The sequence below is a fragment of the Herpailurus yagouaroundi genome, unplaced genomic scaffold, assembly GCF_014898765.1.
Source record: "Herpailurus yagouaroundi ecotype Mexico unplaced genomic scaffold, PumYag 189, whole genome shotgun sequence".
Taxonomy (NCBI): domain Eukaryota; kingdom Metazoa; phylum Chordata; class Mammalia; order Carnivora; family Felidae; genus Herpailurus; species Herpailurus yagouaroundi.
In genome coordinates this window covers 16,477,065-16,490,975 of record NW_024412420.1, presented here as the reverse complement: position 1 = coordinate 16,490,975, position 13,911 = coordinate 16,477,065, and the positions used below count along the sequence as shown (strand labels likewise).

General features: G+C 56.9%; 1 protein-coding gene across 1 annotated transcript in view; it reads right to left on the bottom strand.

The window, feature by feature from the left end:
• The window catches only part of CNTNAP1 (contactin associated protein 1), a 15,038-nt gene extending 1,185 nt beyond the window's left edge, over nucleotides 1-13,853 (bottom strand). Inside the window, exons 1-24 of the mRNA XM_040497633.1 lie at nucleotides 13,628-13,853; nucleotides 12,647-12,748; nucleotides 12,358-12,551; nucleotides 11,752-11,899; nucleotides 11,471-11,674; nucleotides 10,662-10,846; nucleotides 9,952-10,095; nucleotides 9,018-9,279; nucleotides 8,403-8,552; nucleotides 7,972-8,143; nucleotides 7,416-7,522; nucleotides 7,150-7,269; nucleotides 6,593-6,796; nucleotides 6,239-6,395; nucleotides 6,028-6,155; nucleotides 5,534-5,719; nucleotides 4,844-5,065; nucleotides 4,348-4,587; nucleotides 2,730-3,083; nucleotides 2,000-2,127; nucleotides 1,456-1,549; nucleotides 1,012-1,257; nucleotides 856-903; nucleotides 1-233 (exon numbers count right to left, since the gene is read on the bottom strand). The exon at nucleotides 1-233 is cut by the window's left edge and continues 1,185 nt beyond it. Of these exons, the coding sequence (XP_040353567.1) occupies nucleotides 1-233; nucleotides 856-903; nucleotides 1,012-1,257; nucleotides 1,456-1,549; nucleotides 2,000-2,127; nucleotides 2,730-3,083; nucleotides 4,348-4,587; nucleotides 4,844-5,065; nucleotides 5,534-5,719; nucleotides 6,028-6,155; nucleotides 6,239-6,395; nucleotides 6,593-6,796; nucleotides 7,150-7,269; nucleotides 7,416-7,522; nucleotides 7,972-8,143; nucleotides 8,403-8,552; nucleotides 9,018-9,279; nucleotides 9,952-10,095; nucleotides 10,662-10,846; nucleotides 11,471-11,674; nucleotides 11,752-11,899; nucleotides 12,358-12,551; nucleotides 12,647-12,748; nucleotides 13,628-13,691 (4,092 nt within the window). The 5' untranslated portion in view covers nucleotides 13,692-13,853. The remainder of the gene's footprint in view (nucleotides 234-855; nucleotides 904-1,011; nucleotides 1,258-1,455; nucleotides 1,550-1,999; nucleotides 2,128-2,729; nucleotides 3,084-4,347; nucleotides 4,588-4,843; nucleotides 5,066-5,533; nucleotides 5,720-6,027; nucleotides 6,156-6,238; nucleotides 6,396-6,592; nucleotides 6,797-7,149; nucleotides 7,270-7,415; nucleotides 7,523-7,971; nucleotides 8,144-8,402; nucleotides 8,553-9,017; nucleotides 9,280-9,951; nucleotides 10,096-10,661; nucleotides 10,847-11,470; nucleotides 11,675-11,751; nucleotides 11,900-12,357; nucleotides 12,552-12,646; nucleotides 12,749-13,627) is intronic.
• Between the last annotated feature and the right edge of the window lie 58 nt (nucleotides 13,854-13,911).

Sequence of the window (13,911 nt, the reverse complement as noted above, 5' to 3'; positions counted from 1 at the left end):
TGGGGCTGGGGCTGGGGCTGGGGCTGGGGCTGGGGCTGGGGCTGGGGTGGAAGCCGGTGTAGGGGCTGGGGCCTGGGCAGAGCCTGAAGTAGGTAGGGGAGGTTTGCTGCCAGGGTGGTAATCATGGGTGGCCTTGGGCTCATTGGTGTGGTAGGAGCCCTTGTAGCGATGATTTTGCAGATAGAAGAGCACCAACATCCCCACCAGCCCCAGCAGCAGGAAGGCCACCAAAACTGAAAAAGGAAAAAGGAAGAGTTCAGGGCAGGTCTGAATGTATGTATGCTTGGGCCAAAAGAATACGCGTGTGACTGGCTGCCGTTCGATCGTGTCAGGCCGTTCCCAAGTGCCTGGCGGGTCTGAATTCCTGTTACCCGTTTCTCACCTCTCTACGTGTTACTGCACCCCCCTTTCCTCATCCCTTAGCCATAGCCCCCTTTTAATATTTCATTTCGACTAAAAGTCTGTAGCGTCCTCAAACATTTAAAAATCTCCAGCTTGGGGGCGCCTGAGCGTCGGGCTTCGGCTTAGGTCATGATCTCAGGGTTTGTGAGTTCAAGCCCCACATCGGGCTAGCCGCTGTCAACACGGAGCCCACTTCGGATCCTCTGTCCCCCCTCCCCCCCGCCCCGCCTCTCCCCCACTCGTGCTCACTCGCTCTCAAAAATAAATGAACATTAAAAAAATAATAAAAATCTCCAATTCAATGCCATACTACCGTCAGCACAGCCCGGCTCATCCTTGTTTGCACCACCCCGCACTGAGTGCCTTCGCCACCCCTCAGCCCTGGGGATACGGGGAAGGGAATGCTGACCGAGGGTAGAATTAGGAGGTCAGGGTAGTGATCACGCTACTCACAGCCTAAAAGTATGGCAACCCATCCCTCGTCGTGGTAGTACGGGAAGTCTGGAGAGGAGGGAGCACCGGTTAGGAGAAACCCCCTCCTTGTAAAGAATCGTTTCCCCTCCCTGCCGTCCCTCACTGCCCTCCCTCCTCCATGTGCCCTGGACGTACCTGGGGGCAGATACCAGGGGTCCAGCTCAGGCGGCACCTCTGAGAAAAGACGGGGCATGGCTCCGCAGTTAGATTCCGACAGGTCTCCCTGAACTCGGAGGGCCTCAGCTAGCTCGGCGGTCATGGGTCGAGGGGTTCGGAAGTGGGTCTTGAGAGGGGCCACGTTGTTGAATCGAACACCAGACAGGCAGCCCGAGAAACCCGGTGTGTTGTAGCGCTGGATCTCCGGGTCAATTACTCCCGTCTCTGAGGGAGAGGCCGGCCCAGAAGGAGAGGGGCTGGGACCACCCATAGCCTGGCCCCTCTCACCCATCTCGCCGTCTGCAGGGTTCCTGCGCCTTGTTATCGCCGCTTTCCCAGCCCTTCCCAGGTCCCTCGCTCTCTAGGCTCCGGGGGCCTCACCCGTAACTCCTTAGCCCAAACATGATGGCACCCACGCCTCACCCATCACACGCCCTAGATACAAGGCCTTGGGTGAGTCCAGCTGGCTGTCCACCAACAGTGAGAACTTCTGTTCCGTCAGTGGGAAGTAGTCCACCTGAGGGGGAGGGAGAGGAGCTGAGGGAGGGAGAACCAGAGGCCGACGAGGCCGAGACCACGCAGGAAGTCCTGTTCTGTCCACACTGGTGGTGAGTCCCGGCCTAGTCCTGGCTGGACAACCCCTGGGTCCGGATGAAGGATTTCATATTAAAAACCCAACGGCCTCGTTCTGAGCCGTCTCTGAAGCTACCAGTGGCTTGACTTTGTGGAAAACCCCTTTACTTTCTGAGCCCATTTACTGATTTATAAAGCAGACGTGATAAGAGCTCCTGCCCACCTGAACCACCTCCCGGAGTTGTGAGGGTTGCATGAGGTAATACCCATGAGAATCCTCTGTACATTGCGATGTGCTCTACTCATGCTAACTCTTTGACATTTTCCTGGGCACCATCACGAGGTTACGATCTGAGTCGGCTCACCTCCCTCGTCCACCTCCCTCCACACGCACCTGGATGAAGAGGTTGCGGTAGACCCGGGTGATGTTGACGCTGTGTGGCTGGCCGTCTGTGACCGGCTTCGTGGTCAGCTGGTACACGTAGGGGCTGGTGCCCAGCTGATACCGCAGCTGCAGGGTCCCTGTGGGATGGGGAGGACAAAGGGAGTCTCCTCTTGGCTCCCACAGCCCCCGTCTTTTTTTTTAATTATTTAAATGTTTACTTATTTTTAATTTTTTTATGTTCAGAAACAGAGCAGGAGTGGGGGAGGGGCAGAGAGCGAGGGAGACACAGAATCGGAAGCAGGCTCCAGGCTCCGAGCTATCAGCACAGAGCCCGACATGGGGCTCGAACCCACCAACCATGCGATCGTGACCTGAACCGAAGTCGGATGCTTAACCGACTGAGCCACCCAGGCGCCCCAATGTTTGTTTATTTTTGAGAGAGAGAGAGAGAGAGACAGAGCATGTGCAGGAGAGGGGCAGAGAGAAAGGGAGACACAGAATCAGAAGCAGGCTTTAGGCTCTGAGCTGTCAGCACAGAGCCCGACCCCGGGATCAAACTCACGAACCATGAGATGGTGACCTGCGCCAAAGTCTGATGCTTAACAGACTGGGCCACCCAGGTGCCCCAGCCCCCATCTTCTGAGAATGCTTGGGTCCTTCTACTAGTGAACCAACAGTCGTGAAAGTGAAGGGCGCCCTGCACACAGAGGGAGCCGAGGGGCAGCCTATGCGAGCTTACCATCTTCCTTGATGAGCACGGCCATGTAGTCTCGCACAAAGGAGCTGACGTAGAGCAGGACCGCAGGGGCGGAGTCAGTGCTGAAGCTGAAGGACACCTCCTCACCGGTGACATTGTAGACAGGCCCACGGTAACCGGGCACGGGCCGGCCGGGCCGGGGGTAGTCCGGCAGACGGTAGCCAGGGCCATGGTAGCCAGGCACGTAGCCAGGGGTGTCATAGCCGGGGATGTAGCCAGGCTCGTAGCCGGGCACCGGCCGGCTGAGCATGTGGGAGAACTCCCGGGCGGCCGAGCGCAGCGCTGACTGGAGGTTGTAGCGCATCCAGGTGCCGGGCTCAAAGAAACCTCCGATATCTGAAGGCGGAGGGTTATGAGGTCAGGGATTCAGACACTACGCCATCTGCACACCCACCCTGGAACTTGCCCTCGAACCACAGCACACTGTCAGAACTTCACTCTTCTGTCCCCTTGAGCCTCTATGTCACAGAAGGGAAATCTCAAAACTGTGAGAAATGGGAAAGATCATCTAACGCAACCCCTGCATTTTACAGATGGGGAAACTGAGGCACAGGAATGGCTAGTGACTTCTGTAAGGGCAAGCAGTCTATGGAGAGCCAAGATTAGAATCAAGGTATCATGGGGCGCCTGGGTGGCTCGGTAGGTTAAACGTCCAACTTTGGCTCAGGTCATGATCTCACAGTTTGTGCATTCGAGCCCCACATCAGGCTCTGTGCTGACAGCTCAGAGCTGTGCTGACAGCTCAGAGCCTGGAGCCTGCTTCGGATTCTGTGTCTCCCTTTCTCTCTGCCCCTCCCCTGCTCACATTCTGTCCCTCTCAAAAATAAACAAACATAAAAAAAAAAAAGAAAAAAAAAAAAATAATCGAGATATGACCCCCTCTGGTACAACCGCCACCACCCACCACTACCTTTTTTTTTTTTTTTTTTAAGTTTATTTATTTAAGTAATCGCTACACCCAGCGTGAGGCTCAAACTCACAACCCCAAGATCAAGAGTCGAATGCTCTTCCACCTGAGCCAGCCAGGCGGCCCACTACTCACACTTCCAAACTGAGACCAAAGGTCCTCAGCTGATTGGAGTTCCTGTGTCTTCCTGCACCACCAGACATCTCTCACCGTTAACCTACCTGCGCGTGCATCCTCCTAGACCAGCCTTAGGAAGGATGCAGTCTGGGTGTATGTGCAGAATCTTGCTATGGTGAATGTCAAGGCTTGCCTTAACCAAGAGCCAGGCTGTAGACATGTTTTAGGAGCACAGGAAATGGCCAAGGAGGGCATCGCGCAGCCTGAGGTGACTATGCTTGCAAGAGGGGTAACCTGCAGTAACTTAGTGACAGTGGGAAGATGGGGAAGTTATTTGCTTGTTGCTTTTAAGTTCTTTTAGTACCAGTTAGCTGAACCATCCCTTCTTGGCCCCACTTTATGACTTGGAGTCATCCAGGATCTTCAGCTGCCTGACGCCCCGGATGAGAGCTCAGGAACCCAGGGACAACTCTAGTTTTCCCTGTCGCTGACTCTGCTCTCTCCGTCCTTCCCTGCCCTCCCTACGTCCCATTGTGCCCTGTGGCTCCCTAGTCTCGCACAAGCAGCCGCACTGACCGTGGTTGCAGTATGGCCCGTCAAAAGCCGTGAGGTCACAGTCACACGTGTAGTAGCTGTAACGCTCCACACAGCGGCCTCCGTGGAAACAGGGGAACCGGGGATGGGCGCAATGGCCTGTGCAGTTGGGTGAGGTACCCTCCGAGGCGTTGGCACGGCCTTCCAGGTTTAGAGTCACTCCATTCAGACGCATAGCCCTCAAGCAACCCACGAAGGGGCGCCTCTTAAGCTCTGCAGATCCTGAGAAGGGTGGGCAGGTCAAAAAAAGGGTGTCAAGCCAGAGACAGGGATAAGTACTGGGGTCTGGAAGGGAGCCAAGGGGAATGTAATAATAGGATAAAATCCATGGCCTAGAGAGGAAAGGTGAGCCTTTGGGTCATGCTGCAGCAGAGGGGATCAGGATCTAAAACATGGGGCTCCTGGAAACAAGGAGAACGGTTGGGAGGGGGTGGGAAGGTAAAGGAAGCTTCAGACCCGCCTCGGGGCTGCTTCTTACCAACATAAAGGGGCTGGTCGTACTCCAGCCAGATGTAGGTCTGCAGGGGCATAGGCCGCAGCACCCAAGGCCGGTGATCAACACGGAGCCGGGCCTGCTTCACATTGATCTCCGCCCGGACCAGGTGCCACTCATCGTCGTTGAATTCAAAGTCATCGGAGTGTACGGTCAGGTTCTCATCCCCGTTGCCCACGTCAAAGGCGAAGACCACATCCCGGGACGCTGGACAATGCAGTGGGGTGGGGAGAAAGGACTCAGACCTCACAGATCCCTTACCCCAGACCACCTCTCTTCTTCACTCTCTGGAGCTCCTTGAATGTCCCTCCAATTTGTCTACGGCCCGGGACAAAACCCATAAACTCCTTGAAACCTTACACCCCTGGTTTCTGAGTTCCTTACACCCCCATTTCTGAGGTTAGAAGCATAGCTAGTCATGTCGGAAACCCCTCAGGAGTCCAGCTGACTTATTCACAAGGGCCCTAAGGCTCCGAGAGGTGAAGACAGTGCCTAAGTTCACAAAGCCAGCTACCAAAACAGAGCTTGGTCTGGGCCCTACAGTTATCTAAAGCCCTGTCCATGCTGCCTTTCGAGGGGCATCTGCCCTTGTCCCTTCCCCCAGCCTCTGCCTACCCCATATCCCCCCCGAGATCTTCATCTAGCCCACATCCCTCCTGATGTCTGCCTGCTCACTGTTGAGTTCCACCCGCACGTAAGGTCGGCGCCACTGGCAGTAAGGGCCCCCCATGTTCTCTAGGAAGACTCCTGAGGGAGCCGAGGTCCTGAAGTAGAAGGAGACATCAAGGCTGTGGTTGGCACGGATGGGGGGAAAGCGCAGAGCAGCCCCAGTGTGGAAGGAGATGGTGTTCCAGGAATTTCCTATAAAACCAGAAGGAGGAAGGCTGGATCAGGGAGGTTGGAGGGTGGAGCAGGGAGCCTTGGGTGGTGTGGGAGAAGGTAGGGCAAAAGGGGACAGCTAGGGGTGTCCAAGGTGGGGGCGGGGGGGAGAAACAGGTATAGCGAAAGAGAATAAGGTACAGGGGAACCACACAGACGGGGGTCATATCACAGCAGGAGCTGGGTGTCTGGCAGTATGTCCTAGAGACCCACAGTGGGCCAGGTGTCCTAAATTTTGGAAACCGGAGAGCCAAGCCCGGGAGGGCACACAAAAGGGGTCTGCCACTCACGATCGCCGTAGCAGCGCAGAGGCCTCAGGAAGAACTGGGCCTCAGAATTGGAGCGGTTCGTATCCCCCACCACCACCTGAGTGACGGGCAAATGGTCCACAAAGGTCAGCAGTCCCTTGTCGGTTCTCCTGTGGGGGCAGGATGCAGTGGTTCAGCCCCTGCTGCTCCGCTGCCCCTGGAATCCTGAATGCCCTGTCCCTTCGCCCCTCACCACTGGGGCTGGTCAGCATCACAGTTACAGTGCAGAGCGGGGTCCACACAGCTCCGGTCCAGACCGCAGGCACAGCGCTGGATCCCAGGCTGTGAGCCTCCCCAGTAGAAGTGCTGCTCCTCATTTCGGCCAATCCAAAAGCTGTAGGGGTAGCCTCCTGGGGAAGACGTGCAGGCAGTTTCCAGGCCCCATCCCTCCATTAGCCCCTGGGTTCCTCTCTCGCCTTTCCAAGCAGCCCCGATCCTCGCTTGAATGTTCGAGGGCTCTAGCTGAAACTTCTGGTTCTCTCCTCCCAAGTCCCCATGGGTCGCTCCCCCAGCTCTGCACCTCACCCTCGGTGACCCTGGCCCTCACCAGCAGTGTTGAGCAGCCGGGAATTGTAGCAGGAGAACTCGATCCACTGTTCACAGTGCTGGGAAGCATTGGCCAGGGCACTGACTTCCTCCCAGGATGCATTCCAGTACTGGATGGCCCCCAGGAATGGCCGCTCCATGCTAGAACCTGTCACCCGAGTTGTCCACAGCCTGTCATGCCGCACAACTGTCCATGCCCGGTTCTCTGGGGGAGGGGAATGGACAGAGCTTTGGCTCAAGATGGGCATTCTCTACCCATCTCCCTACCTCCACCACTGCTGCTGCTAGTCAGAGCCAATAAATGTGACCAGCAGCTCCGTTCCAGCCCACTGTCGGCTGGAGATGTGACAGCTGGACAGCTGGAATGGATCAGGAAGCTGGAATTTATCAGCAAGGCTAGATTACAAATTCCTGAGTGTCCCCTTTCCCCTCTGCCATCCTTTACCCCTACCACAGTTTGATCTTGCTGGCCCCTGTCCCCCCTTCAACCCCCTGTTTTCCCCACACCCCCACACAGCCTTGTCAGCTGCCCCTTCACCACTCATCAGAGCCACTTACCTCGGATATCACAGTACACTACAAATGGCTTCAGGGGACCACTGCCATCAGGATCAATGGTGAAGTTTCCAGAAGTTTTGCCACTGAGCCGGTAAGCCTCACAAGATTCCTTATACAGAGCTGGTAGGTCGGGGGGTGGGCAAAGGGCATTTATGGGGTCAGAGGGCTAGGAGTGCCAGTCCTACCGTCTCCAGCAGCCTCATGATCCCCAGCAACCTCTTGGCCTCCCCTGCCCCTGAGTCTCTCCCATCCCCCACTGCGCTTACGTTGGTGGCAGGTCTCCCCCTTGTAGCCTGTCAGTTCACAATAGCAGATGAAGTCATCCCAGGACTGGTAGCAGCGTCCGTCATGCTCACACATGTTAGGGCTACACCTAGGGAAGAGGGCCAGCACCAAGGGCAGGCGCCTTACTGTGAGTGTGAGAATGGGGTCTGATCCCTACAAGCTTCACTCCAGGCTCCTGAGAGCACCAGAACCAGCCTCGTAGAAGCCTAAGTGCTGGTGCATGAGTCCTTGGGGCCCAAGGACTCTTCACCCTCTACTGGCCCCCTCTCCCACCACCCCCCTCCAGAAGAAAACCCCCTAGGGCCAAGCACAGATGCTTCATTTCCATTCTGAGCTTGTGTCACTTTAATGGAAGGATTAGGTAAAGGAGGACAAGAGGTTAAGATAACAAGTCAAGGAGGAATCATCTCCAGGTGGGAGACTGAGGACCTGGGACCAGGAGAAGGGAGATTATTGAGAATGGCCACTCCCATGGGGAGACTACAGAAGGGGGCTTTGCAGGGGTCACCTCTTGTAGGGAGAGGGGCTTCTGGATACCTATCAGTGATGCCACATGTGTCAAAGAGGACCTCAGCATAGTATCCAAGCCGCCGGCCCTCCACCAGAGTCAGGTTGACCAGTTGACCATCCACCTTGAGCAGCTCCATGCAGCCATGGAACGCCGTCTGGTTGGAGTGGCATCCCGATCGACTGGCTGGTTTGGGACAACCTGGAGCAACCACCCCTGTGAGGCCCTCCCCAGGGGAGACCCCAGAGACCCTCCCCCAGGGAGATGCCAAGGGAAAGCCAGACATGAAGGAAGGAAGGGGGCCAATAGACAATGGCAATGGCCTTCCAGTCTCCAAGGCACCAGAGGGAAAAAGAGGGATTTATCCCCACAAAACGCTCCATGTAGCCCCATCTGAGGGGACTTTGGTGGGGCCTTCCCACCCAGAGATAGGAGTCTGGCCAGGTTGGCTCCCACTTACCCCCAAAGAAGTATGAGGTGCCAGTCCGGATCAGCAGCGGGTATGAGACCCTGACCTCTGCCCCCTCCACATCATCAATGCTGATGACTGCATGGTTCTCCTGTGCTGCAAAGTTCACCTCATGCCAAAAGCCATCATTCAGGCGGTACCCTGGATGGGAGAAGAGAATGGTGTGGCTGAGGGAAGCTCCAAACTCTGAGAGAAGTGTCTTTAGTGGGGAAGCAACAACCCCACTCTGTGCCTATGTGCCCTCCATTATTAACACTTATCACACTGAGTGTGACATTTTTGAATGTCTGTCTTCACTAACCCTAGCAGCTGATGCAGTCTGTAAAGTTGTAAATGAATTAACAAACAACTCCCAAGCCTCCCCTGGAACTAGAGGGTACCAGGACTCTCAGCTTTCCTGCTTCTCCCAGCACCCTTAGCTCCTCAGATCTGACTCCCTGCCACCATCCACTCCCACCTTCTCCCAGGGCCCAGGGTCCTCCTGCTCTGCTCCCTTCCCTCCCTCACCCCTCTCCAAGAGGCAAAGTCCTCCGTGCAGGCCCACACTCGCCCCTCCTCTGCCCTCCTCTGGCCTCCTGGCGCCTCCCCCCACCCTCTGCCCCTCACCAGCGGCAAACTGAAGCTTCTTTCGGCCAGTCTGCGCGATGGACACGTTGACCTGCCCTTCACTGAGCATCAGCTCCACGTGGCCCAGCCCGTCCCCCAGGCGGGAGAAAAGTAGCAGCCCTGTGAGATCCCAGGTGCGGAAGCGAAAGGAGACTGCCAAGCGGCCACGGCGCGGGAAGCCAGGCACTTGCACGAAGTTGTGAGGCCCTCCGAAGTTGATGGGGTGAGGAACTGGGTCCAGGCAACGGAAGGCCACCTTACCCTGAGGGCGAAAGTAAGGATCCATCAGCACCGGAGAGAATGGAAGACATCTGCCTCTGCTGGGATTCAATTTTCATACTGGTCTAAGACCCTTCTGAGGCACTCCCTCGCAGTGTGTGGGGGAAGGGAGGGGGTAAGACCTCACCCCCCACAAACATATCCAGCTGTGGCGGGGGGCGGAGTTTCCAACCAAGTCTGCCCTCAAGGCTCTCCATTGGCTAACGCTGATCAACGCCGTCTCCAGGGGACCACCTCCTTCCCTTCCTTCCAGCTTGGAGAGGCAATTTCCTGCTGGCTTCCAGGCAGCGACGTTAGAATGCCCGCTGCAGAGTTGGGGTGTGGGGTCACACCCAAACAGCCCTGGGTTCAAGTCCCTACTCAACCACTGCACAACTGTGTGATCTCTGGCCAAGCCACTCCGGTCTCTGCACTTGTTTTTCCTCAAGCATTAATTGAGGATGTGGTTGGGCCAGACCACAGCTTCATAACTGGGGGTTAGGGAGGGGTGGCCTTTCACCTCCTGTGAGTTGGTGATGCCCCCACTTGAGGATGTGGCAGGGGAGAGAGGGATCCTCGGCTTTTATCTGATTCTCAAGATCTCTTCCTGCTCCACCTCTTTGCTTTCCAAGCAGCTTTGATGTCCCGTCCTCCCTGATCCCCCCTGCCCACTGGCCTCAAAGGTGATCCTCGAATGGCGCCGCACGGCCAGGTCTGCGATGTTGACTCGGTTGAAGATTATGTTTTCTATGCAGCCGCGGAAATTATGACGATAGGCAAGGTTCTTCTGCGCAGCGCCCACTAGACCCCCGATGAACATCTGCGGGGCAGGGTGGGGGTGGCGAGGCTCCCTGGGTGTGTGAGCCTGTGCCCAGGCTCTTCCGCCCCACACTTTCTCAGGCTCTGGGCCTGGCTTTATAGAAGACTGGAAATATCCATTTCCCCAGTATCATCAGTATTAAAGCTGGAAGTTCGCTGGGCTTCCCCAGACTTGGGTTCTAGCCCTGACTCTGCCACAAATTGGCTGCGTGCCCTTGAGTAAGTCAATTAACCTGTCTGGGATTCTTTATGTGCAGATCCAAACCACGGTCTTTACCAACTCCACAGAGTTAAGCAATCCAATGGGGCAATTTTCTCATCTTGCCTGATCCCCCAAACCCAGATTTTCAATTCCCATGTCAGTAGTTCTGGGGTTGTGCCCAGGAAATCTGCCTGTTAACAGCAACAACAGTGACAAAAACCTAGGCCTACGGGCCGCAGGTCTGCCAAGAGCTGCTAGGATATTCAAGAACCAGAAAGCAAGGTCCTACCTCTGGTGGAGAAAAGTCCTGTCCCCCCACTGACCCACCCAGCACCCCACTCAACTGAGTGAACCACTCTGCTCACCTCGTTGTCCAGGTTCAGTCTCTCAAAGTCTCCATTGAGCACAAATCGCTGCACGTAGCCATCCAGGGTGAGATTTGCTTCTCGGCCAAATCGGTCCACACGAACGTAATGCCAGTGTTGATCATTGAGGACGCCACCAGCACTCACTGTGGTGTGACCGGGCCTTGGCTGGATAGGGCTGCTGCCTGGGGGGCAGGGGTGGGGGAGGGAGGGAGAGCAGGGTCAGACCTACAACCTGGAGAACCCCCAGGTGGAGATGTTTAGCCCCCAGGTGAAGCAGCACCAGGAGCACAGAGAGTTTGCACAGGGCCCAGGGCAGCCAGGGAGGGTGGGCATATAGAGACTGGACTTTAGCTTGGGATGGAGTGGTGGCCATTGGCGAATATGTGACTTAGGGTAAGTCATTTAACTTCTCTGAGCCTTTGTTTTCCAATCAGTAAAACTTGGGGCATGATCGCTGCTTCTCCCTCATCATATGGATGTTATAAAGGCTAATGAGATACAAAATAACAACTCTTTGGGTTTATATGTATATGTACTTGTAGTATATAGAAGGTTTCTACAATGAAGAAACTGGGTAAGTGCCTTGTTCAAGGTCGCCCCACGGGTAATGGAGCTGAGACTGGAATCCAGATCTCCTGACTCGGAGTCCAGTGTTTTGCTAGCGCCAAATTCTACACGAAGAAGGCGGGTTGATCCAAACAGTAAGGAAAGGCCAGATCGGGAGTGGGCGCGGCTTCGCGTAGGCGGTGCAGCGAGGGGCGTGGCAGCAGAGCCTCCGGGGTCGCACCCCGGGTGGCTGAACTCACCCAGGCTCATGTGCAGCAGCAAGTGCGCCCCCTGCAGCTCCAATGTCACGTAGTCGCCCTGGACGCCCTCCGCGTGCAGCAGGAGCCCGTCCTTCTCTTCCGTCTTGAAGCTGAAGGCGAACACATCCCAAAGGCTCCGGCTGACCCCTCGCGGGAAGCGGTATGAGATGGCATCGTCGCCGTCGAAATAGAGCACGTCGGACTCTGCGCAAAGGACAGTAGGTGGGCCGAGGACCGGGAAGACTCTCCCAGGAGCTCCGCCACGGCCTCCGCATCCTTACTGTAAGGGCAGCCGTAGAGGCCGAGCCTCAGGCCGATCTTGCCGCGCGGGTTCCAAGCCAGTGGCACGATGCGGATGTAGCGCGCGGTGAAGTGATAGTGCAGGTCGTGGCGCACTACCGCGGACTCGTTCACGTTACCGAAAAAGGTCTGAGGGAGAAGGCGAGAGGAGAGACCAGGTCCCCACTTTCTACTTCGTTTCTCCACAGCCTCCCAGCCCACAGCTGCCACGCCCAGCCAATCTAGACTTCCAGAAAGCAAACTCTCCTTGATTTCCTCGGCCCTCATGGCTTTAGGAAAACAGGTGCCTTAGCGTAAAATGTCCTCTCCCACCATCCTATTATTTCCTCGGAGCCCAACTCAGACGTCACCTCCTTCAAGAAGCTCTCCCAGATTTTACCCTAAAGTATGTTAAACCCTGTCATCTGAGAATGTCTCGCACACATGGCGAACTGACCGTCCCTATGAACTGAACCCCCTGATTGGAAGTCACTGCTCCTCATCTGTGTCCACACCACCTCCTCCTCCACTTGCCCCAAGCTAGTGCCCAGCCCAGGTTGCAGAGTTGAGGAGGTTCTCCAAGTGTGTGCACGGGGGGCCTGGAATACCGCGTTGTGCCCTTGCTGGTAGAACGGCGTCCAGCTATCCACTCGGTCCCCGTAGAGCAGCATGTAACGCGTGACCCAGTCCCACGAGTTAAATGAGCCCTGGGTGGCCACAGCTCGGATCCGGTGCTTCTTCATTAAGTCGATCTGGAGCCAAGGATTCGGGTCCCCAATTCGGGGAGACCATCCGCTTATGCCTATAGAAGAGGCAAGGGCTTTCACCCCCGGCTCTCCCTTCATCCCTAGCCCTCCAGAGTCCCCCCACCACGCCTTGGGGCGGAGCCTCACTCACCGTGCAGCCGGGCAAATCGAGGCGCAGTGAAGAGCCCGTAGTAGGAGGAGGCGCCCAAGGAGCGTGCGTACAGAGGCCCGACCAGCTCCTCGTCACAGCCGTCTGGGTTGGGGGAACGGACATTTTGATCAGGGCGACCCCTCCCAGGTCCTTCCAAAGGCCGCGCACACAGAGCAACTGGAGTTCCTCCTTCTCTGTCCCCCAGCGGCCAGCCCAGCCCTAACTTAAGCCATCTACCCAATCTGGGCTGCAGCAACAGCTGCACACTCCGGGAGGTTGCCTTCTCCTCCTGGGGGATTCACTAAGCCAGACCTTCCCTAGCTCTGTGACTGCTCTGGTACCAGCCCAGGCTTAGTACTCTCCCAAACACAACCCCAAGCCTCAGCATCTTATAGAACCTGAGTCAGCCCAAGGCACCAATCCAGCCCCAGCCTTATCATCAATCCCACTCATCAGCACCCCCAACCCTCACCAACCCCAATCCAGGCCTTGGTCCCAACCCCAGCCAGTCCTACCAGCAACACCAGCTCCATGTCCAACCTCAGCATCAATCAGGGTCACCAACTCCTGCTTGGATCTCAGCCTCAAAATCCACCCCAGCCCCAAACCCTAGCCCTTGGGCCAGCTCCAAGCCCAGCCTCAGCCCCTAACAAAACCTTAACCCTGGCCGGGTCACCAGTACCACCCTTATCTCCAACCCTCAAACCCAGGACCACCTTCCGCTTGGATACCAGTCCCAAATCCCCACCCCGGGCCGACTCGAGCCTCGGCCCCTCCGAGCCCAGCACCACCCCGGGAGCGCGCGCCAGCCTCGGAGCTGCATTGCGGAGCGCGGGGGAGAGGCAGGAAAGGATGGGAATGAGCGAGCGCGCGCCGGCCGGGAAGGGACCCGCGACCACCTAGCCGCAATGCGGCTAGACCCGCCCTGCAGGCTTTGGACTCCCCGGCCCAACCCTGCTTGCACCTGCGCCCGGCACTCACAGTAGCCCCAGCCCTGGGTTCCTGAGACCGCGGCAAGCAGGATGCAGAAGAGCCGGAGACACATGGTGCAGGGCTGATGGGTCTCGGCGGCCGCCTCCCAGTGCCCGGTTCCGGGTAAGGCTCCAGTTCCAGCTTGGGCTCCCCAATCTCCTTCTGGGGTTCGCAGCGGATCGCCGTCTCTTCTCCTAACCCACTCCTCGCTCTGTCCTCTCTCTCCCCCAACCCTTCTCCCTTCTCTCTGTCGTTCCTGGTTCTCCGCTGGTCTCTCTCTCCTTCCCACCCTC